This window comes from Scophthalmus maximus, chromosome 17 (genome assembly GCF_022379125.1).
Source record: "Scophthalmus maximus strain ysfricsl-2021 chromosome 17, ASM2237912v1, whole genome shotgun sequence".
In the NCBI taxonomy this organism is placed as follows: Eukaryota; Metazoa; Chordata; class Actinopteri; order Pleuronectiformes; family Scophthalmidae; genus Scophthalmus; species Scophthalmus maximus.
In genome coordinates this window covers 13,924,276-13,947,579 of record NC_061531.1, presented here as the reverse complement: position 1 = coordinate 13,947,579, position 23,304 = coordinate 13,924,276, and the positions used below count along the sequence as shown (strand labels likewise).

Genomic DNA, 23,304 nt, shown 5'->3' with positions numbered 1-23,304 from the left:
GTGTATGTGTGTGTGTGTGTAGAGGACGTGAGACATAAAAGATGACAGGACATGATTAAAAATTCTTTAAATTACACATTTAAGTCAAAAAAAAAGTCCCGTAATGAAACCAGAGGCTGTCCTGATCTCTTTCATTTCTGAAACAATCAACGTGAGGTCGAGTTTCCTGAGAGAAGTGATAGAGCTGCCACTTCCACTGATGAAATCACAGAGAACAGAAAGACGGCAGACCTTCATTTTATTATAGGGTCTTACAGATTGTAATCCTCTTGAAAACTATACATTTTTACTTGTGAGTGAAGAAAATCTGAAGTCTTGTGGCTCTGTCAGCAGCTCACATTCAAAGTCTGGTTATACAGTGGGTTTGAGAATTCATTGACAGGAAAATGCAGCTTTACTGGATTAGTTGAATTGTTAAAAGAATTAATCATTAGACAATAACATTTTTCTTTTAAATGATTTATTCCTTTTTGCTGCAGCTGCTTTTGTAAGACAGTTTAGTCGACTTGACGCATTCTTTTGTGAACAATTATGTTAGAATATTGATAACCTCTACACTTAATATTTGGTCATGAAAGAATTCTTAGACGATGAAGATGCCAGCAGCTGTCTTTCCATGGAATGACCAAGACCTTTTGGTTTTTCAGAGGGATGAGATACGTGAGGCATTTGTAGACTTCGAGTGCCTAGATAGCAACATGCTGTAAATACAACCGTCTGTCCCTGAGCACACTGAGAAATCTCTCCCTTGGACCTTCTCCAACTGGAAGTCGGTCAAAACACTGCCAACACCTGTCAGAGTGAGCCGCTAACGCATCTACTACCTCCCGGGGGGTGAAAGACATGTTCCACAGCCAGATGAAAACACAAAAATCAGCTTATTACACCCATTTGTGATACCGATTAACTGTGTTACAACTCACTCCTTGTCTCTGGTTTTTAGTTGCGGCCGAAGACACGGTCAGAAACACACACGCACAATGTATAATCTTGGATACAAGCCTGCATAAGATTTTAAAGAGGATTTTCATTAGGTTGCAGGAATATCGAAAGGCTCATAAAGAATACAGGAGTAGTCTAATCATGTCATTGTGCCCCCCAAACTTTGCACTGCGCAACTTTCATCACACGGTCCCGGTGCCAAATGAAGCAGGTGTCTGCGAGGCCTCAGCAGCTCTTTTCACTGACCCCTATAGATGACGTCACAAGCACTAACGAACTTCACTCCAAACCCGCCTGCTACATTCATGGCCCTACCCACGCCTGTAATTTATTCAAGGCTAGGACCAGGAATAGTGCGATAAAGACGGGGAGACGGTGGGGTACGGGCAGTGTGCTCGAACATTAGTGTGCTACCCTTCCCTGCGGAGAGAAACTGTGTCATAATGCCGGACTCCTTTTATGATTCAAATCAAGGCTATTGTCTCTGTAAGCAACCGGCTCCGCTCTGTGTTCCCCAGAACAACTGAGGCACTATGCACCGGCTGCAGCAAACGAGTCCGCTGCCATACAGGCAGAGGAGGCGCAGGCTGAGAGAGCAGGACTGCGGCTCAGTGCCTGGGCCATGGGATAATAGGAACGCTGTCTGCCTCTCTGCAGCCATGTAAACACAATTCACTCTCTTATCTGCAATTCATCAACTGTAAACACGCAAACAAACAAGTGAGCTCGCGCCGGGGATAGACATTTCCATTCTGCTGACGTGACGCAGACGGCTACTTCTTCATAGGCATGATGTGGGTTTGTGTTGATCATCATCATAGACTCGGGACAAATAGTTGCTCTCAAGTAATCGTTTCACTGCATTCGAATCACTTCACGTAGTACCACCCAACAATTTGATGTTTAGAACCTAATCCTTGTATTGTCTGTATATACACAACACACGTGGGTTTACACCAAAACTGGTCCTCTGTGGTTTCAGAATTATAATCACAGATTCAACTTTTTAATATGGAGTTTGGTTTTTTTTCTGAGGGGTTTGGGATGAATTCTTAAAAATTTCTGACTTTCAACTCTATATGTACTTGGTCCATCGACATCAGGTTATTTGGTTTGAACAGCAGTACTTCTTTCTTCTTTCCAAGTTCTCCCAAGAGTGTAAGTTGAAATCGACATGTTGAAATCAACTGTTGAATGTGGAACAGGTGTCAAATCTGCCATGGAAGTTTATCTGATTTTATTATAAGGCAGCAAAGGACCAATTTTTGGTTGCTGGATTTGTCCCAGATCAACTTGACAGCCGTATATGTGTCTCTGTATTTTCCTGTCTCAATTGTTTTAATGTTTTGGGAGTGTGGTACATCATACTGTTCACTTTTGTTGTGTGTGTGTGTGTGTGTGTGTGTGTGTTTGTGTGTGGAGGGGGGCCCTTGTTAGGAAGCTCTGCGCAGGGACCATCTAGTGCGGAGGAGAGAGAGGGAGACAGAGGGGCGGGGATAGCAGACGCTGGGACAGATCGGGAAGGAAAAGTTTCTCAGAAGTTTGAGGAGGCGAACCGAGACTCACAGCAGCCGTGGTCGAGCTGCCGAGGATAATACTGGACTGGGACCTAGCGCTTTGCTCGCCGGTGACTTTATGAGACATTTCCCATCGATTTGGGAGCCCCGTGTTTGGTGAACTCAACAAAGGATGTATTTCTACTGAAAGCCCAACTTGAAACGCTGGAAACTTTTCCACCGAAATGGAAGGAAATACCCCATGGATTATTTTGTCCTTTTTATTTTCTATGCACGTTTGTGCAGGTAAGTGTCTTCGTGCAGTCAACACTGGCCGGACATGTCCGGCACTATGCCCCCCCCCCCCACCACCGTGCAGGCGACCGAACATGAAGAATGTTGTATTCACTCTATGAGGTGGCCCAGTTTGAGTGACATGCAGGGTGTCAACAAATACTCAAACTACACAAATAATCTGCGACAGATATAGTGAAAGATACCGAAGACGTTTAGCATCACGTGTCAAAATACCAGGCACAGATACCCACACGTACAGTTTGAATCTCATTGTGCATATAAGGTACACATATATATATATATATATATGTACATACATATAAATATATAAATATATAAATATATAAATATATATATATATATATATATATATATATATATATATATATTATTTTATTTTATTTTTTTATTTTATCATTGCGCTGTAATTGTTTTTCCTCTGTGGGTGAAGTGTGAGGACCCAGTGCTGTGCTGCTCCACCAAGTGAACCAAAAGCCCAAAGAGGCTCCTGTAACACCAGCAGCACCGTGAACGTTTGGCTGAAAGGAGTGGACTTGTGCAAGTCCAGAAGTTTCACTTTCAACAAGTTTCCAGAACTAGACTGCGCTTACAGTTGGCCCCTGCGCGCACTGGAGATGACGCAGGGCGCGCGATGGGCCCCCGGGTCTCCCCGCTCCTCGTGAACAAAGGCCCTTTAAAGCAGCTGAATATTTGATTTCCCCTCGAAGCAATGACTGTCAGACAAATGAAGGGTCTCTGGAAAAAGAAAAAGAAAAAACTAAGGAAACACTACGGTTTATCTGCTTTCGACAACGTAAACAACAGACATGCGGGTGTGTCTGCGAGATGGCGCAAGTGGCCCAGGCCTGCAGCCTGGAGGGACGTGCCGGGCAACTGCACCAGGGAGTTGAACAGGAGCATTCCCAGGATATTTGACAGAAAGCAAAGATCTCCCACCCCCGCACCGATCCAATGGGACATTACTAATAGTTTTGCTCTGATTCATTCGCCCTGAAAGATGATATGTTCCATTTTACTGTTAAAGTGGATTCACGTGAAATCATTTGCCAATTGTGTGGTTCTCTAACCCCTTTCTCCGATTTCTGCAGGGTTCCGTTGCGTGGATAAATACAGACCTTGTGAAAATGGAGGGACATGCATAGATTCGCCGTCTCGATGCATGTAAGTGAAACATGTCAACATGGTAAAGCTGTCCCAGGATAAGACTTGTGGGCCAAAGTTTCCATTCAACAAATCCTCCTATCTGATTTTATTTCTCCTGCCTCGATACTTCATGATCTCACTTTGTGTTAGCCTCCTGTGCACATTTGTGTACATGGGATGGTGTTTGTCACTTGGTTCCTGAAAGTTCCAGGGTAAAGATTGATTGGATCCCGGTTTGATAGTCTGTCTTGTATCCGGTTGGCTGTTGAATTACAACGTTCACATTACAGCGGTGACAGACAGGTCCAAATTGATTAGGCCCAAACAGATGAGCGTCAGCACGCTTCAACACGTTTGGCTTTTACACTCATCTGTTGCACCTGTTTCGGAGCTTTGTCACACATAAATCACTGCATAACGCACATGAGTAAAGCTTTCCTTCTCAGTTGTTTTTCCCCCATTGGTGCTTTCAGTGTTTGATGTTTGTCTTTTTTTGAACAGTTTACATTTAACCAGCAACATAAGCAGAAGAATTTTGTTGAGCTGTGTTCGTTTCCCGCCTGCTTTGGGCATTTTTGAGCACTCACATCTTTTGGCATTGATAAGGCTTTTGTACTTCAATTTTGTAAGGGGGAGTTTGTGTGGGAAACTATTACAATAGTCGAGTTAAATAGCCTACAGTGTGTTGCCTGGGGGTCATTTGCCCTTTCTTAAAGAACCCCTTTTAGCTTAGGAAACAGCCCTAAGTGTTCCAGATGAGGCGGTACAGTCATTTCTAGAACAAAACACTCCAGCTGCTTCCCTCCCAAACAGCAGATTTATTATTTTATTGGAGTGGACTCGCAATTTACCCTACAGTATGGGTCAAAGTTGAGCCAATACCATGAATTCACTTTACACAAGCAAATAATAAGACATTTTAGGCATTTATATATGCACTGGCCAATGTGTAACTAGAGTCTGTGTGAAACAAGTAACTACTGCCCTCATTTTTTTCAATCATTAGCTGGAGCCAAGATGGGTGATTGGCATTTAGTGAGTAAATGTTTAATTTATGCAGCATATCTGGCATTATTTTTGAGAGGGTATATCATTTATTTTCAACACCACACAGAAATATCACTTTTCTTGTAGAAGTGAAAATGAACATAATCTCAATGTGTAGCGTATACATTAATCTCCAGATTGTGATGTCATCACATCATTGGGAATATTTTTTTGTTCATTCTTTCTGGCGTTTGTTCAGTGCCAAGAAAAAGAAGCACTTTAAGTGCAAAGGGAAAGGTTTTCTAAAAGAAGGGGACAAATGTCATACCACACACTGTAGAAAGAGTCCCATAGCAGGGCAGAGCAATGGAGCGGAGCATGGCCACATTAGAGTGGTCTGACCAGTCCTGCACTGAGGTGAGTGGTGGAGCCACCCCACCCCTTCCACTGGGAGCCCACAGAAACAGGAGATCCAACACAGCAGAAAAGATCCTTTCTTTCACTAGATACCTGGCTGTAACCTGGCACCGTTGGAACAGGGCGTAGAAGGCGAGCAAATAAAGGCCACAGAGAAAATGAGGCCGACGTGGAGTAGAAAAGACGGAAACAAACGCAGATACAGATACATGTTTTGTTGCTTTACAGGAATTTGGAGAGCCAAAAATCCACCGTGTAGGAAATCACCACAGAACTACACATGCTGTTCTGTGTAGCAAATGATCATCTGCTCCTGCTTCTTGCTCAGCCACCGTATTATTTCATTTCTCTTCGGCAAGTAGCTCCTGAAGTGAAAGTAATACTGTGTGTATGGGAGGCACCATTGTTACTGTCCCAGATACCAATGTATCCTCTGTCTTGTTGGCAAACACAACTATAACACCACACTATAGCTTTAAAATACAATAAATCTCAAAGCTTTCTCGTAGCTGTCTATCTTATTAGTTCCTCAGTCTGTTGGAGTGACGGCTTCCTCCGCGCTTTCTCCCCAAGTGACTCAGTAAAAGTTACAGTCTAGAGTTGCTAATAGGAGATTACAATAGTAATCCTCTGCAAATCGTTCAAATGGACAAACTTTCTGGTACAACTTCTAATGAGTGGCCCAGTAACACTTGGTTTATGCTCTTATAGTCTGAATGGAGTGAGTACTCTAACCAGGCTCCATGACCTCCTCCAAGCCTTGGTATTGACTTGTAGTAGATGTTCCCTGCGACTGGCAGTCAGCTATTAATTCCTTAATAAATGTTCGGAAAAGAATATGATTAGGAATTCCTAAATCACAATTCCTAAATTAAGGTTGCACAAAATCATCTCCATATCCATGTTCCGATTCGAAGCAGTTTTCAAAAACTGCAGTGACGATAAGGTTTGAAAGATAAATGGTGAGATTAAGGTGAAAGGGCTTTGATGAAGATGAATGTCGATTGATGGGAAAATGAATTTCCTAACCACGCAAATGCTCCTATGCACTGAAATATGCCTCTGTGTGTGAGTCCACACAAACATGTGCACTTGTGGGAGTATGGCTTTTACTAAACCGGGGGGGGGTTGAGGCCTGCTGATAAGAAGGTGAGATTTTGGTGTTCTGCATTTCTGCTCCAGAGATAAATTTGCTCAGAAACTCCAGCTCTGCAAATCAGCCTTTACTGGTTATTCTGATGATAAACAACTTCTACTTCTGAATATCACTACTCAACATCGAAATACGACAAATCATGTAATGTGGATTATATGTGGATGTATGACAATGGATATTGCAAATTATTGTTTCTATGATCTCACTGTGACCCAGAAGTTTGAACTTGACAGTGAAGGATTTTAATAGTGTCAAAGAGAGTGCGGCCTTCTAGGTGAGCAGTCAGGAAGTCCCGTTGAAGTGTCCCTGGCCCTTCAGCTCAGCCCTGTGAGCAGTGTAGAGGGCGACAGCGGCGTGGCCAGAGGAGAGATAATTAGGCAGATTGAGAGGGTGTCATTCAGAGAGGATCCAGCTGGAGGGATCCGACTGGGGGTAGGGAATGGGTAGTGGGAGGCTGGGTAGGAAGCAGGGGGGTGGGGGGGCTGCGTAGAGGACAGCTGGTGGATGTTGTGATGGTAATCCAGTGAAGTCAGATCTTCACAAAGGGGAAGCATAGGGCCAGGTGCTGCCATTGAGCAGTCAGCTGCCCCCATACTGTGAGAGACAAGCCCGTGGAGGAATGAAGCTGGTAGCTCTCAGCCCCTCTAGCACATGTTGCTTCTCTCACAGTGCAGCGGCTAACAGGTCCACTCTTTCTCCCTCGCTGCATGTTGTCCCAGCTCTGGCGGCTCATCCTCTGCCTCTCTCACACAGTGGCAGTTCGCAGATTATGAGCAACCCTTTTCCTCTCGGCTCCTCTAAAATGAATGGGAGTCAATGCAAGGCTTCGCCGCTGTGGGAGGCCCAAGGATGGATACAGTGGTCCTCTTTATAAATGCTTTGCCCTTGGCCTCAGTAGCAGAGTTACCATATAAATTGTGAGTGTTTTGTCATGACTCATAGAACATGATAAAAGAGGACGTCTTTGACTTTGATAGGGAGCAGAATGTCCAGACAGTGTAGAGAGCTGTTTTTCTAGTAAAGCGTTTGTGTCTACTTTTTGTCACTATGTGTATGTGTTTCAATAGAAAAGACATATAATCTTTCAAAATGGGAAATGTAACACCAATGGGTGACTTGACTCTTTTATCAAAATGAGATGAAAAAGGCATTTCTAAGAAACACAGCTCACTAAGATGTGGAAATGTACACACATGCCAAGGCACAATGAAACATCAGATTGTTAGCTTAGTGCAGAGAACCTCGGGGCTGGTGTTTTCTTTGGCATCTTTATGGTGGATTAGAAAGGAATGCTTACTAAGATTCCTCCTGCCCCACTGGTGCTTTCAGGTTATTGTCCATACCTCTCATCCATTCACCCTGGTAGCCCCTTCAGGAATGCCTTTAACAACACTGTCAGCCAAGTCTCATTGAAAATGTGATGTTTAGAGTGACTTGTTTGATTTGCAATTAGTTACTCTGCATTTCTGTGAGGCAACACAGCCCATATCATTCACACTGTCCTGACAGACAGATGGAGCCGTTGTCATGTCATTACTCACAAAAACTGATGCATCAGACCCAGTGGATTCAAATAAAATGAATAGGAAGACAGTGGTCATATCCATTTGGAGATGAGTACTATATGACCAAGAGGTTACGCCATCATTGGGAGGAAGATTTGGATTTGTTGTGCCTTCTTCTCTCTGGGTCACGACTGGGGAGTGGGAGCTGTGGTTCCCAGGCTCCATCACAGGAAGTGGTGCCTTCTGACCTCCCTGCTTCGCACATCCTGTCTTATCAAAGCTTATGCAGCTTAGTCTGTGCACCCCGGTCTTAATGCCACTCAACTTTCTCATCTATTGCTTCATTTTATATCACCCCACTTCTCACCACGTGGCCACGTTGTGCTTAAAATTACTTCATCCTTTATTACTTGGAACTTCTATCCAAGTATGTGGAAAGGAAAAGCTTTTGTGCTCCCTCGCATGTCACACCAGGAAACTCGTCCTGTGTGATAATTAATGTCAGGTTTTGCCATTATTGTGAGTTGGCACAGGAGCTGCCAGTTGGTATGTGTGCGTTATTATTCTTTTCTGGAATCAATGTATGTCTGAACCACATACTTATGTAGGGATAAGCCTGCCTCTGAAGTCTCATCCCCTGGCTGTTTGTTCTGATCCGGGAGACGGTGACTTCTGAAGAAACATTCAGGCAGGCCCGGTTGGAATAACTGAGGTCTATCCAGCAGAATTTCCCTAGTCTCTCCCTCTCTTCAGAAGAGGAAGGGATGGGTCCATCATTAAATGATTCAGGAAAAGGCATTCACTTTTCCACTAAGCACACTTTCCACAGACATCTTGATTTTAACCAGACAGCTTTTTGCCTACTGTTAACCTTTTCCCAATTAAAGATTTGTCTGACGCTGTGGGGCTAAATACTTGCTACTAAATTGCTACTTTATTGTAACAAGTTTTAGATTTATTAAATGTTTCATATGTATGACTGGCCCACACCCTTGTTTAACATCTCTAGTACTTCCTTGAGTGACAGCAGTTGAGATAATGGACATTCTCTGGCTCTTTTCCTGGCGTTCTCCTTAACTTATCACTAAGAACCTTTGCCAGTGCCCCATAAACAAATCTCATTCTTTTGACACTATAAGCATGTGAGAATCTGTACTGGTCTCAGTCCTCAGACAGTTTCTGTCAAAATTATTAGACTGGAGTGTGGTTTATCAGATTCATTGGGCAGCAAATGTTTGCCCCGACATGAATAGCAATACAGGCCAAGAGGATCTAAGATATTTTTGTTGCTTTGTGTTTTTCTGTTGAGGCAACTTGAGAGAAAACATTGGACAGGGAATTGTAATTGATCTTACATGCTAGGTTTGGGATAGGGTCTTTTAAATTTCAAAGTTTTACAGAAATCTGGTTCAGTTTAGGTTGTTGGGTGTGGTTTTCGTGGTTGAGTTCAGTGGAGAATGAATGCTTTGAAAGACCTCGACCCTGGGATTCATGCAATGTGGTTATGGGCAAATGCATTACTATTTGAAAAATGTCAGGGAGGAATCTTTCAAAAATGTGTTGACACTTGAGGCGGATTTGTTCAGATAGTATATGAACTAAAGTACAAGTGTAAAAATGGCAAGCCTTTGTCTAGCCCTTTTTTTTTTAGCAGTGTAACTCAGCACTTAGCAACAAGTTTTATTATCTTCCTGCAGCAGACCTGTGACGTTCACACTGCCAAGGAAATGCTCCACATTTCCATTCTTAATTTATGTCCTTGTACATGTAGATCTGAGCATTGAGCGGCTATCAGAGGTGAGAGGGATGCACTGACAGCCTTCCTTGCCTTTTAGTCAGATTCATTACTGCTTTTCCTGGAGAGAAAGTTAAATGTCCTTGCATTCACATGTTTAATATTCATGCTCAGGGGGTGCTCTGGAAACCTCCTTCTGGAGATTTCAATACCTCCATTGTGTGTCCTAGCACAATTGTTGAAACAAATTTTGCACTTTAAACTGTGAAACACACATCCTTTTAGACATGATCGTACTTAATTATCAGACTGAATTGGCCACGCACAGCGCTCACTGCTACCTGCATTTTTAGGGGATCCGTCCTCTAATGTGCGCCACCTGTCCTTACGAAACCCTGTCTCTCATCCCTCCTTTTCTCTCACCCTGGCTCGCTCTCTCACCATGGGTTACTGTTGCCAGGCTACAGCCCAGGCCTGTTGGTCCGTGTAAGCCCAAGCCTGAAAGACTGGCTGTTTGGGTCACTGCCCCCCCCACCCCCCACCCCCAAACACTTTTATACAAAGGAGTTCTGACTACTTTAGCTCTTTTATTTGGGCCACAAAACACTCCCCACCCCCCAACCTGGCTCTTTGCTGAGAGAGGGAGAGCCAAGCTGAGGAGAGCAGAGCAGAAGAGGCTGTTGGAGGGGGGTGGGGGTGGATGGGCTTCTGTTGGCAGTGTGCTGTCAGTATGGACTCTCATAAAGCAGTAGAGCTGATTCTTGCTTGCTTTTGGAAGGGGAGGAGGGTTAGGGAAATAGTGTTGTGTTGAGAGAAAGAGACACCGATGAAAGGATTTCCCTAAAGATTCCAATATTTCTGTCTCACAAACTTCAGGTTTAGCAAAATTTGTAAAAAGTTCAACTTGCTCTTATGCAAAACATAAGTTTAAATTGTGCAATGTTGGTAATTCTGTAGTTTCTCCTCCTCTCTATATGCCCTTCTGAGATAGGAAGACTCCTTTATACTTGTTGCTTTTTGGAGCATGACTGTGTGTATGAACCATGTCAGAGATTACAGCCTCTTTGTTCACAGGTGAGTCACCCTTTGACCTCTGGCAGGGTATTGGCTATTGTATGGGAGAGGATGAGCTCAGGTTTCCCTGCTTCGGTGACCCGGAAAGCAGGAAAACTGGCATTGGGTTACACAAGTACAGGTGACAGACCTCACTCACATAAATCAAATGGTTTTAGTCACAAGATCCCCATACTTGACAGAAACTGAGGAATCACAGCACGCTGCTGGGATGTCATATTTCAAAAAACAAAAATGTTTGGTCAAAATGATTTGCTCTTATACTCTGCTTCATTAAATGTCTGTCAAAATTGCCATCTCTTTTATCCTTTTATAATTTCCTCAATGGTTCTTCTCTTTCATGCGTTCACAGCGCTACCCTTCCTCAGATGCTGAGGCTGGTTGTAAGTTTCTTTTCTTTGTGTGTGGGTGTGTAGTGAGGTTGTGAAGTGATATTGTTGCATGTGTTTGCTTTGTTGCAGTGGTGCCTTTGCCTAACAGTCTTTAAAGTGTGTTAAGAGGAACTGTTATTGCATGTGTTTGTGAAGGATGACCGCATCTCTTGAATGGTGTGAAATGGCCCTTGGGTGAGAGTGTGGGTGTGCTGGTTGCTGGACTAGTCCCATGGGCAACACAGTACAGTTGTTTTGGCTTATAGTCTGGCAGGAGAGGTAAATGCTAGACATCCAGAGGTGTACTGACAGATGTGGACAGATGCTTGGTGCCGAGGCAGCAGCTGGCAAAAACCCTCATATGTGTTGACATGGAGAGATTACCCTCTCTCGCCATCCCTCCACTGCACCCAAAGACCTCCCCCTCATCTGCTGCACTCTCTTCCTCAAAGGTCAGAGGTCAACACTCACTAAATATGACTCAGGGGCCCATTGCACAACAGCAGACTGCACCTGCTTTGTACATCCGCCACAACTAAGGCTGGGCCCAGACGAAGGCACAGTTCCTGCCTTGCTGTTCCCAGAGGGAGCAGACTCCACAAGGTTGTAAAGAGTCTGATAAGGAGACTCATGTGCACCAGGACAAAGTTGCGCGTCTCTCACAGTCTCTGCACTGATAGCACTCTGATTTGTGTGTTATGGGAGTAGCATGTTGGCAATGAGTCAGGTCTAGACAATGGAATGAGTGTTTTGGCTTCTCAGTTCACTGTGAATTTGTAAGGGTGGACAAATAATTTATCGGACATTACTATCGTCATTCTTACACACACTCATACACTAACACACAGATATTTACCGACTCTATTAATTCTCATAGCTGAGCACACATTGACTCCAAATATCTAGTATTTTAGTTTCTGTAGTGCCACATCAACACGCACTTCGATGCACAGTGTTTTCTGGAATGAGTTGTAAGTTACTCTCTTTCCATTTGGAGTCACAACAGCCAGAGTGTAGAAAAACTGTTTGCTCTACGGCTTTCATCAGCTGTCAAATGCCCTCAGTACAGAGCAGCCTCAGAAGAATTTGACTGTCAGTCTATGTTGTATTTTCTCTGAAAGCAACTTTCCTCGATCCTTTCAAAGCCCTCTTTGTGCCACATTTGTGTTACATTTTTTAGTGATACCCTAGATTCCAGACATAGTTAATTTGCCTCTAAATAAACCCAGCCAAGCCATGACAAATAGCCATGGGGACAAGGGGTGGGTGGTGAGGGGTGGGGGTGATTGGTTGGGTGTCAGGCTTGCTTGTTCGTCTGTGAGGTTGCTAGGGCAACAGGGATCGTGCATTAGGAGTGAGTGCGGTGTTTTTAGAGCAAGGGACGAGGGATTACAGGAAATATGACATGACATTCTTGCTGGACCAGACCACTCTCTCCTCCTCTTTGTCGCCCTCTCCACCAATTCCACCCTCTAAAGAGATTCCCTCCAGCGGAGCAGCCCCACCCCACTCCCTGCAGCCATGACATTATCATCACAATCAGACGGGGGACCTCTGACATTTGACCCCTCAGCGCGTGAGAGGAGGGGGTTGTTGGGGGGAAAGGCAAGCTGGCGTTCAGGGGGGTTTTAGAAGATGGAGGAGTAGCTGAAGTAACTGTGCAAACTCTCTCCCAACATGCCAGCTGTAGTGTTGCTTTACTATAGCTTCCAAACCAAGTCTCAGCGCCTTAGTGCTGTCCTTGTGCTATAACCACTGTCATGGGAAAATCTTCTTTCCCTATGACAGTTATAGTTTTTATGCTTGATTAATTATTACATACCAACAAACCATTACTTTGGAGCCATTTTACTTTTTTTCTTCCCTTTTTGTGTGCATATGCACATTCTTGTGGATATGCCTGTGTGCCTGGCTCCTTCATGCTTAGCCTTGTGGCTCCTCCATTTCATTATTGTCTTTGCAAAGCTGGGAAAAAAAGCCAAATAAAACTGAGTAGCCTCCAGTTTTCCTGAGCCAGAGCAGACTAGTCAGAAAGAAAACAGACTATTTCTGTGAAAATCTAGATCTGGATGAGTTCATCCTCTTTAGCCGACCTGAAGTCGTTTCAGTGAGCTAGCCAGGGGCGACAGCCAGAAAACTATTTTAACCTTTTGTTTTAGTTTTTTTTTTTTTTTTTTTTGAAAGAGGAGGGCTAATCAAAAAAGTGAAAGATGAACTGACACCAGTGTAGTGGTACCGCTCCCGCAAAGGAGAACACATGAGAACCCATTGTTGATCCTGCCCAGGGGTTCCTCTCTAACAGAAAGAGAAGACGGAGCCCAAGGGCGGGCCAAAAACCCAGCCGTCACTGCCCTGTCATCAGCATCAAACAGTCTGTTTGAAGAAAGGGCTTGTCCCCAGCCAGGGGCTCCTCTGTGGGTGTAGAGTTACCAGCTCACACTGACCTCCTTAGTAAGTCCAAACCTTGAATGATCTCCCATAAGACCTCTGAAGAGAGCTATAGGAAGCCCTGTTTATATGTTTATTTCTACCTCTCATTGGAGCAGGTTTTGGGTCAGGCGTGCACAATGTCTCCGCAGCCCAAGTAGCAAAAGCAGCATGTTAGCTGAGCAGCATCAGCCCCAGGCCTCAACCTGTGTCTACACAGGATGTGTTCAGGCACAGTGTGTGAGTGCAAGTCACCTGGGTTTTGGCAGTGCTCAGACGTCATTCACTGCTATACGCACTCATCCGGTAGGTCACGTATGTATGGATTAAACTAGAAGCATATCTGGTCCGTTAATCAGAAACTGAAAAACACTAAACCACCTTGTGTGTGGACTTTCAAAATAATGCAGATAATCTGATGTTGAATTATAATATAGTCACTGGGAAGAGGAGTTGTTGTTTCATTCAGATACAATAGCTGCTTCCCCTGTTCACTTTACGAATGCTGTGTGTAGTCCTTGTTCTTGTCATGTACATATTTGTTGGCAATTATTAAGTTTCCAGACTGCTGTTTCTGGGTGTGTTCTTACAAGAGCAGAAAGAAGCGCTGAGATGCGGAAAAAACTGTAATAATGGAGGAATGTTAGGCATCATGGAGAAAACTGAAGCTTTACAGCTGGAAAGTGTTTCCTTTTTAAGACGACGAAAGATGTCCCCCTTCATCTTTGTATTTGAAAGTTTGTTTGTGAGTGTACCGTGTGTGTGTGTCTCATTCCATGAAAAAGCATTGCATGGTTAGCTATGTTAATACAAATTCATCCCAGGGCCCAGAAGCTTTATTCATGCCAAGGAATGAGTCAGGTCGCAGGCCTTGCCAAGGAGTTATTGGGCCTTGATTGAAAATGATGGCTGTAGTGGAGTTTGGGAGTGTTGCAGTTGTATAAATAGCTTAAACCTGTCATCTTGTGACCTGTGAGGACCAGCAGCCCAAAGACATTCTTATATTTGTGTGTGTGAATGTGTTTGTCTAGATGTCGTCCCGGCTTCATTGGTCCTCTCTGTCAGTTCCTGGATCCCTGTCATCGATCGCCGTGTCTGAATGGAGCAGCTTGCAAGAGCCAGGTGGTCAACGGTCTCCCACAGTACTCCTGTGTGTGCCAGAGAGGGTTCAGAGGTACAGTACATCTTTCAGAATTTGTTTTAATTATAAAGATTTTTATCATATCTGATAATAAAAATTACGAAAGTACCTACGTTAACTGAATATTTAATCTCCAGGCCAAGACTGCGGCAACATCGATGCCTGTGCCACGAGCCCCTGTGCCAACGGGGCCCGTTGTGCCAACTGGAATAACCACTACAACTGTTCCTGCCCACCTGGCTTCCAGGGAAAGAACTGCCGCAATGACATTGATGAGTGCCGCAAGCCTGGCGTGTGCCTCAACGGTGGCCTCTGCATCAATACCCAAGGGTCGTTCCGCTGTCAGTGCCAACCTGGATACAGTGGGCGCACGTGTGAGGTGTCCACCCTGCCCTGTGCCCCATCTCAGTGCCTTAACGGGGGCACCTGTCGACAAACCAGCGACCACTCTTATGAGTGTGCTTGCCTACCAGGTAGAATAGCTCTCTATCAGCATAATGGAACATGTTAAATACACACACACACACACACACACACGTACCAAAAAAAAAGTAAGTCTGCAGACCCCAGTGTTTTCCCAGGCCCTCAGCGTAAAAGGCATACAGATTTTCTCAGCCTGATGACGTAGATTTTGGTGCTGTTGCTGGGATTTACGCTTCTGTCACAGGTCAGCTTCCTGTCTGCTATTAATAGCTGCTGATGGGATGGTGGGAGAGTTGAAGAGGCAGCCCGCCTACACTCTTCCCTACTCTACTCTACTCTGCTCTGCTCTGTTCACAACTGAAGGAATTTACTTTATGGGCCTCCTGGTTTCCCACTGGGGAGCTGGCAGGAAATGTCTCTTGCCAGAGAGGAAGTCATTGAAACTGTGAGAGATTATAAAACAAGCAAACACTGCGGGGAGTGTACACCTCTGAAGCAGGCAGGAGTGCCGGCTGTTGCTGGCATCGTATGGGAACCATCATGTGAAGATGTAAACAATCAGACACCCCTGAACCTTTTACTGCCTTTTACATTGCCCCTCACTTCACGTACTGTGGGAACTATGACTCAAGGTTATCAGTAGAAATGTTTAGTGTCTGGACAAGGGCCAATGATGTTTACAAAAATGTCTCCTACTGTGTCTATCATAATTCTTTTTCTCTTTCCATCTCTCATCTCAGGGTTTGAGGGACACAACTGTGAGAATAATGTGGATGACTGTCCAGGTCACAAGTGTATGAATGGAGGGATATGTGTGGACGGAGTCAATACGTACAATTGCCAGTGCCCACCTGAATGGACAGGTAGAGATCTTTTTATAATATTTAGAAATTAACTACATATACTATATATACAGTGTATGTATGATAGTAAGTCTGTGTGACCCCATATTTGTGTCGTTACCACACCAGGGCAATACTGTGCTGAAGACGTCAACGAGTGTTTAATGCAACCAAACGCCTGTCATAATGGGGGTACTTGCTTCAACACCATTGGTGGTCACACTTGTGTCTGCGTTAATGGTTGGACCGGAGACGACTGCAGCGAGAACATTGATGACTGCGCCATCGCTGTTTGCTTCAATGGTGCCACCTGCCACGACCGTGTAGCATCCTTCTTCTGCGAGTGCCCAGTTGGAAAGACGGGTGAGTGGGTTTGTCAAAATGCCCCTCTTTAGTCCTGGCTATTAAATAGTTGATAACCGGCATGGGTTTTGTTTCTGTGCTTTCGCCACAGGTTTGCTGTGTCATCTTGATGATGCATGTGTGAGTAACCCATGCAATGAGGGGGCAGTGTGTGACACAAACCCCCTCAATGGCCGCGCCATTTGCACCTGTCCGGCTGGCTTCGTGGGAGGGGCCTGCAACCAGGACATGGATGAGTGTTCGATTGGTAAGGCATTTGTCAGTGTCATGGCCATATACTCTTGCTTTATCTTTTTTTTTTTTTTTTTTGAGTGTGTTCCATATACTGATCCCCAGCCTTCTACCCACAGGTGCCAACCCGTGTGAGCATTTTGGGAAATGTGTGAACACAGAGGGCTCCTTCCAGTGTCAGTGTGGTCGGGGATATGCTGGTCCACGTTGTGAGATCGACATCAACGAATGCCTGTCCATGCCCTGTCAGAATGATGCCACTTGCCTAGACCGCATCGGAGAGTTCACCTGTATCTGCATGCCAGGTAAACAGACAAAAAATAATAATACAGAACACCTAAACTCACCCTATAGCAGAGTAGAACAAATGATTGAAACCTGATCTTCTAAAGAAGCATTATCTACAGTGCTGCCAAACCGACTGCCAGTGTAGACTGTTAAGTAATACATTCTCATTACCATTTGGGGTATGGAGGCACTTCTCAACAGTCAATACACTGTACAGCCAGACAGGGTATTAGCTTGGGCTAAGTGATGGTTTGGACACTCGGTAACAAAAACACAGTGAAACTCTCACGCACAGTCCTACATGCATCCTGGGGTTTTGGGAACTATACAAATTAGAGCTGGGAGTTGGGTCTATAGGACTGGATGTGAGAGAGGGCGAGCAGTTAGGGGGAGGAGTGTGCTGTGAATACTAATGAGTGGTAGAGTGGTGGGAATGGAGTGGAACAATAGGGCCCCTCTGTGCTCCACTTTGCACCCCTCATACACCCAGAGAGGGAAAGAGGCCTTTTCCCAGAGCCTCTCCCCCTCCCCCTTCATTTCCAGAGACAAGCCCTTCCTCTTCACCCTCCTCTTCATCAACCAGCCTGGCAAAGCTCATGTGGAGCGGCTGATTATTTCTGATTCCACGCTAGCCTCTCCCCAGGGGCAGCACTCTGATCCACACTCTGCTTAACCTCAATGAAGGAGCCCTCCATAGTTTGCTGACAAAGAATGTATAACATGCATCTGGTGAATGGGACACTGACCCAGGGAGGGGTTATGCTCTATGGACAGTAGGGTGTGGTGACTTCAGGTCAAATGAGTGGGAACAGTGGGGATGCGATCTTTTCCACGTCGCAAAGTGTATACACAGTCGCACACACACCATCCTGGTTTTTATTGACATACTGTACAGAGCTGACCATAGTGAATCTGTTTCAGCTTTAAGCATGTTTGTGAATACAATTTGAACTTCTCTCTTCCAGGCTACATGGGAACTTACTGCGAGGTTGACGTAGATGACTGTGAGAGCAACCCGTGTGTGAATGATGGCATATGTCGGGACATGGTCAATGGCTTCACCTGCACCTGCCAACCAGGTGAGACTTTTTCTGACTTGTTTTCCTATTCCATGTGTTGATGTCTATCCCTGCGAACAACTCCAACTCAGTGTCAGCCATAGTTGTGAGAACCGCAAATTAAAGTTTAAATGTCCGCAGACACAGAGGAGGGAGGGTCAGCCTTGTTACTTTTGCCTTCTGGTGTTTAGAGCCACCACTCTTATAAAAAGGCAGACCCAAAAGGCTGCCTATCCTCTTGCCTGAACAAAGACACCATTGTGACCGCCGCTCCCCTCTTCTGTGGAATGTGGAAGGGACAGCAGTCTCCCTCATCCTACCCTGGTGGTGGAGGGGGAACAGCAGTCCTGCTAATGAGATTCTTTTCCAGGTCCGCAATTTACATCTGGGACAGACGTCCCCCCTCCACCCCCCATCTAGCTATTGAGCCAGTGGAGCTGATGCAGGAAGGAGGGGGGGTTCCCCAAAAGAGAAAACAATCCCACTGTCTCCTCTAACCCCCCCTTAGCACCCCAAGCACCAACACACAGACCATCCTGACACTGTTAATCAACTGAGCGGTGTGCTACCAATGCACCAATTCACCCATGTCTGGGCACCGTGCCCACGGATTTTAAAGCCTGCTCAGTTTCTCAAGCTTTTCAAGCTAGGAGATTTGACATATTAATAACAATAGCAATCATAATGTTTCTCCACACATTCCATATAATTTGATATACCACAGAGTTGTGCCAATCAAGTGCAAAGGAGGAATTGTGCAGACACAATATACCACATAAGCTGATATCAGCTGAAGCTGCATGAGTTGCATTTTGCTGTCCAGTCATTTGTTACCACCTGACAGTTGACATTGACATTTTTTCATTTATTTCCAGATCTACATAACATGTACTTTATCAAGGTCACAGGTTTTCTATTGCATTTTGTAGTGGTCATCCACGCACTGGTCCAAGTGCACAGATGACATGTCCTTAACCAGTCGAGACGCTCAATCCCAACCTTAGCCAGACGTCACTAACCTTGCCAAAGACCCCTGCCCTCCTAAGAAGAGATAGAACTGCCCTCTGACCTGAGCATGGGCCCTTCCACTGGACCCTCTTTCTGACCCTTCACCTATGTGTTTGCATGTCCCAGGGTTTACTGGTACCATGTGTCAGATCGACATAGATGAGTGCGCCAGCACACCCTGCCAGAATGGAGCAAAATGCTACGACCGGCCCAATGGATTTGAGTGCCGCTGTGCTGAAGGTAAGGGCTTCTGTGCCTAATTGTTGTCACTCAAGATTTGTGAGACAGAACACAGCCCAAGACGTTTTCTCCAGCGGCAGATGGGCAGATGCGTCTTAACCACTTGTTGGGCTGTGTTTGGTCTTTGTTAAGTGTTCAGTGTTTTGGGGGGGTGGGGGGGAGCTATTTCTCTGGCTGTCTGCTGGCGAAGCAGACTGACTTGAGGCCCCTAATCCCCCACTTTCCCTCATCGGCTCTGAGGATCATGGGGTCACTGAGGACCAGCAGAAAGGAGCCTTGGTCATCACCGCGACATCTGCTCATCTGTTAAACCCCCACACACCACCTTATGCTGCATTTTAACTTTCATTCCTTTACATCTATTTATGTCCAAGTTTGACAACGAGCACAGAAAAAGTGAGCTATCGTAAAGTTTGTCAAACAGTCTCCATGTATGAGCTGCCTTTGTATAAGTATATTTATATGTGTATATATATATATATATATATATATATATATATATATATATATATATATATATATATATATATATATATATATATATACATACATATATTGATATTTTAAATGTTTGTTTGGGCCTGTGCCTACGGAGGAGCCTGCTTCATTGTTTCAGTGGCCAGCTGCTTGGTATTCCCTGTGTTTGTGGGCCCCTTGTGTTGAGTGAAGTGGCCCTGTTTGACGTGGCGCAGTCCATTGTTACCTCAACCACTGAGAACAAAAGCAGGACTGGGAGGCCCTTCTTTACAGCTCTGCCCAACTCAGCACTGGACTGCACACATACCACACAAACCCACACTTACTTTGCCTAACACATAGACACAGTCACCATGAAATCCACACTGATCAGACCCAGAAACTGTGGAAGGTTTTATTAACAAAAATAGGAAACCGAAAAGGGAAGTAAAAAAACAAAACAATTTTAGCTCCGGGCAAAGAGGAACATTTGGAATTCAAAGAAAAATGGTAAAATTATTGGGGATTAGACTGAAAATATCCTCTTTTTCCCTTTTCGGATACTGGTTTGATTTAATATGTAAGAAGCAAATGTTTATGCAACAAACTGCAAATAATACTAGAAGTATAGAGATTAATTGTAATCTGTATTTAGAATAGAAACCCAAAACTATACTTTCAGATATAGCTGCCAGATACTAATGCATATGCAAACTGACCCAGTGCAGGATCAACAAAATGACTGGGCTGAACGCTTGAACATTAGCTCACTTCAAAAGAAGTTATCGTTATCGTACAACTGGCAATCATCCATATTTCTGGCATTGTCTTTCACCACAGCAGTGTTGTGAAAGGGCCTGTCCAGCTCTCATTCTACTACAGACAGTTTAAGGAATTCTGCAACGTTCACACCCCTGTGCCATTCAAACAGAGGGCGAGCATGCAAGATGTAGCCAGCCATCTCCCAACTCCCTCTCATAATGAGCACTGTTAGTGGGATATACCACAGCTCTGAGTAGTCAGAGTACTGTACTTGGTACTGTATTTCAGCTCTAGTGCTAGTAGCAACTTTTCCTAAGCATTTTCTTTTGACGACAGAAAATGGCTGTAGAACCGTTGTAAATTACTTTAGTTATATCTTAATCTTGCTCACTGTTTTGTGGAAATGGATAGAAAATTATTTTCTATCTATAGAATACAGTTCTTTTCTTAAAGGCAATTGCGCCCTCTGCAGTACAAAGTATGGAATAGGCAGGAAATTGTATGGTAGACCCTGGCAGGCTATTACATTCTGTTCTGCCAAAAAAGTTTGCCAGGGTAACGAGACCAAAGTATACATATAACAAGATCAAGAAATCGATTTTGCGAGAGTAATCTTGGATTATATGTATTTTAGATACATTTTCTCACCCTTTATGCTTTTTTGCTCTTGCAGGTTATGAAGGAACCCTCTGTGAGAGTAATATCAATAACTGTCAGCCCGACCCATGCCACCATGGTACATGCATAGATGGCATTGCCAGCTACACCTGTAACTGTGATGCTGGCTACACGGGCTATCGCTGTGAGAACCAGCTCAATGAGTGCCACAGCAACCCTTGTCAGAATGGAGGCAAGTGTGTGGACCTTGTCAACAAGTACATCTGCCAGTGCCAACATGGAACCTCAGGTAACAAGGAGAACTCCATAAACACATAACTATATACACTTTTTAGAACTGAATCATATTTTCTGCCATTGTTAAATGTTTAGAAGATTTCTTCAAGTCTAAAGTTGTGACCCCCTCTTTGTCTACACAGGCACAAACTGTGAGATAAACTTTGACGACTGTGCCAGTAACCCATGTGACTATGGCATCTGCAAAGATGGCATCAACCGCTATGACTGTGTTTGCAAACCTGGCTTCACTGGTAAGGCCCTCTGAAAAAGAAAGAATAAAAACATCATTGGAAATGTCAACAAACACCTTTTAAATATGTCTAACATCTCTTCTTACAGGTTCCAAGTGTAATGTGGAGATAGACGAGTGTGCGTCTAGCCCCTGTAGGAATGGGGGGACATGTGTGGATGAAGAGAATGGATTTCACTGCCAGTGTCCTGCGGGCTTTAAGCCCCCATACTGTTACTCTCAGGTAGATGAATGTGGCAGCAGCCCATGTGTCCATGGCTCATGCAGGGATGACATCAATGGGTAAGCTCACAGCCTTTGTCACAGTCCCAAGTGGTTATGTGATTACAAGGAGAAACTTGAGCATGACTATCTTACAAACGTGTTGCTAATCCAATAGGTTTCAACTTGTGCATGAGTTCATTGTTATTTCTCTTTTACAACATGGCATCTCTTGGATTATTGACTGTTCCTGTATTTCCAGTTACCGTTGCGACTGTGAGCCAGGATGGGTCGGAAAGAACTGTGACCTGGACAGGAACGACTGTTTGCCAAGTCCCTGTCAGAATGCTGGCACATGCATCGATCAGCTCAATGGCTTTACGTGCAAGTGTCGTCAAGGCTTCAGGGGTAAGAGGGCGGCAAAGGAGCATAGCACACAGTAACTGCTGTAGCCATTCACATCAAAAAGTACAGCACAAAGAGAGGAATACATGATTTCGTAATGTGCCCCTAAGATAACTGTGAAATACTGTGCCACTGACTTCAGAGCAGCTTTTTTTTTCGTCAAAAGCGCATTCGCTTTGCACTGCCTCAAGATAGCAAGTGTGCAGAAATACTCACTTGTGTTAGGTGAAGTCAGTTCTTAAATATGTCTTCCTCCTGCTCCTCCAACAGGTAACCTGTGCCAGGTGAACATCAACGAGTGTGCCTCCAGTCCCTGTCTGAACAAGGGCACTTGTATGGACGGTGTGGCAAGTTTCACTTGTGTGTGTGAGCTTCCGTACAGTGGACCCACTTGTGCTGAGGTCCTCACCCCTTGTTCCCCTAACCCCTGTGCCAATCACGCTGTCTGCACCCACACAGCAGACTACATGGGATATCAATGTAACTGCCAGCCAGGGTGGCAAGGTTAGCAAATTTTGTACTTAGCATCTCAGTAACTGCTCATATATTGTGAGGTAATCTGTCAGGAAGCTTACAGACAATCTTAGAGCATATACGCTAATAATCTTGACCTTCCTGTCTTTACAGGTCAGCTGTGTAATTTAGATGTGAACGAATGCATCTCAAACCCCTGCAAGAACCGTGGGACTTGCACGAACACAGTCGGTGGCTTTTTGTGCTCCTGCAGAGGCGGATATACTGGGCTTACCTGTGAAACGGACATCAATGATTGCGCTCCTAGTGAGTGGCCACGTAATCTACACGTGCCTCATTACTGACATTGTCAGTTGTTGTCATATACCGTACCACGAACATGTAGATCTGCTGTTCTTAACCAAGGTCTTCCTCTCCTTGTCTTCCAACAGATCCATGCCTAAATGGAGGTTCCTGCACAGATGGTATGAACTCCTTCCACTGTAGCTGTCTACCAGGCTTCACTGGGCCCCGGTGTGCGTTAGAGATCAACGAGTGCCAGAGTTCCCCCTGCAAAAATGGAGCCACATGCACAGACTATGTTGACTCCTACACCTGCACCTGTAGGCCTGGCTTTACTGGCATTCACTGTGAAACCAACATCCCTGATTGTACTGAAAGGTGAGTGTGTCTCTCTGTTTCAGTCATGGATAAT

At 44.7% G+C, this 23,304-nt stretch overlaps 1 protein-coding gene across 1 annotated transcript in view; it reads left to right on the top strand.

Moving 5' to 3' along the window:
* Positions 1-2,470: 2,470 nt before the first annotated feature.
* The window catches only part of notch3 (notch receptor 3), a 29,629-nt gene continuing 8,795 nt past the window's right edge, over positions 2,471-23,304 (top strand). The window contains exons 1-17 of the mRNA XM_035615224.2: positions 2,471-2,744; positions 3,845-3,917; positions 14,603-14,745; positions 14,850-15,185; positions 15,876-15,998; positions 16,107-16,340; positions 16,432-16,587; positions 16,691-16,876; positions 17,825-17,938; positions 19,052-19,165; positions 21,057-21,290; positions 21,421-21,531; positions 21,620-21,812; positions 21,994-22,139; positions 22,407-22,640; positions 22,764-22,916; positions 23,042-23,270. Of these exons, the coding sequence (XP_035471117.2) occupies positions 2,684-2,744; positions 3,845-3,917; positions 14,603-14,745; positions 14,850-15,185; positions 15,876-15,998; positions 16,107-16,340; positions 16,432-16,587; positions 16,691-16,876; positions 17,825-17,938; positions 19,052-19,165; positions 21,057-21,290; positions 21,421-21,531; positions 21,620-21,812; positions 21,994-22,139; positions 22,407-22,640; positions 22,764-22,916; positions 23,042-23,270 (2,840 nt within the window). The 5' untranslated portion in view covers positions 2,471-2,683. The remainder of the gene's footprint in view (positions 2,745-3,844; positions 3,918-14,602; positions 14,746-14,849; positions 15,186-15,875; positions 15,999-16,106; positions 16,341-16,431; positions 16,588-16,690; positions 16,877-17,824; positions 17,939-19,051; positions 19,166-21,056; positions 21,291-21,420; positions 21,532-21,619; positions 21,813-21,993; positions 22,140-22,406; positions 22,641-22,763; positions 22,917-23,041; positions 23,271-23,304) is intronic.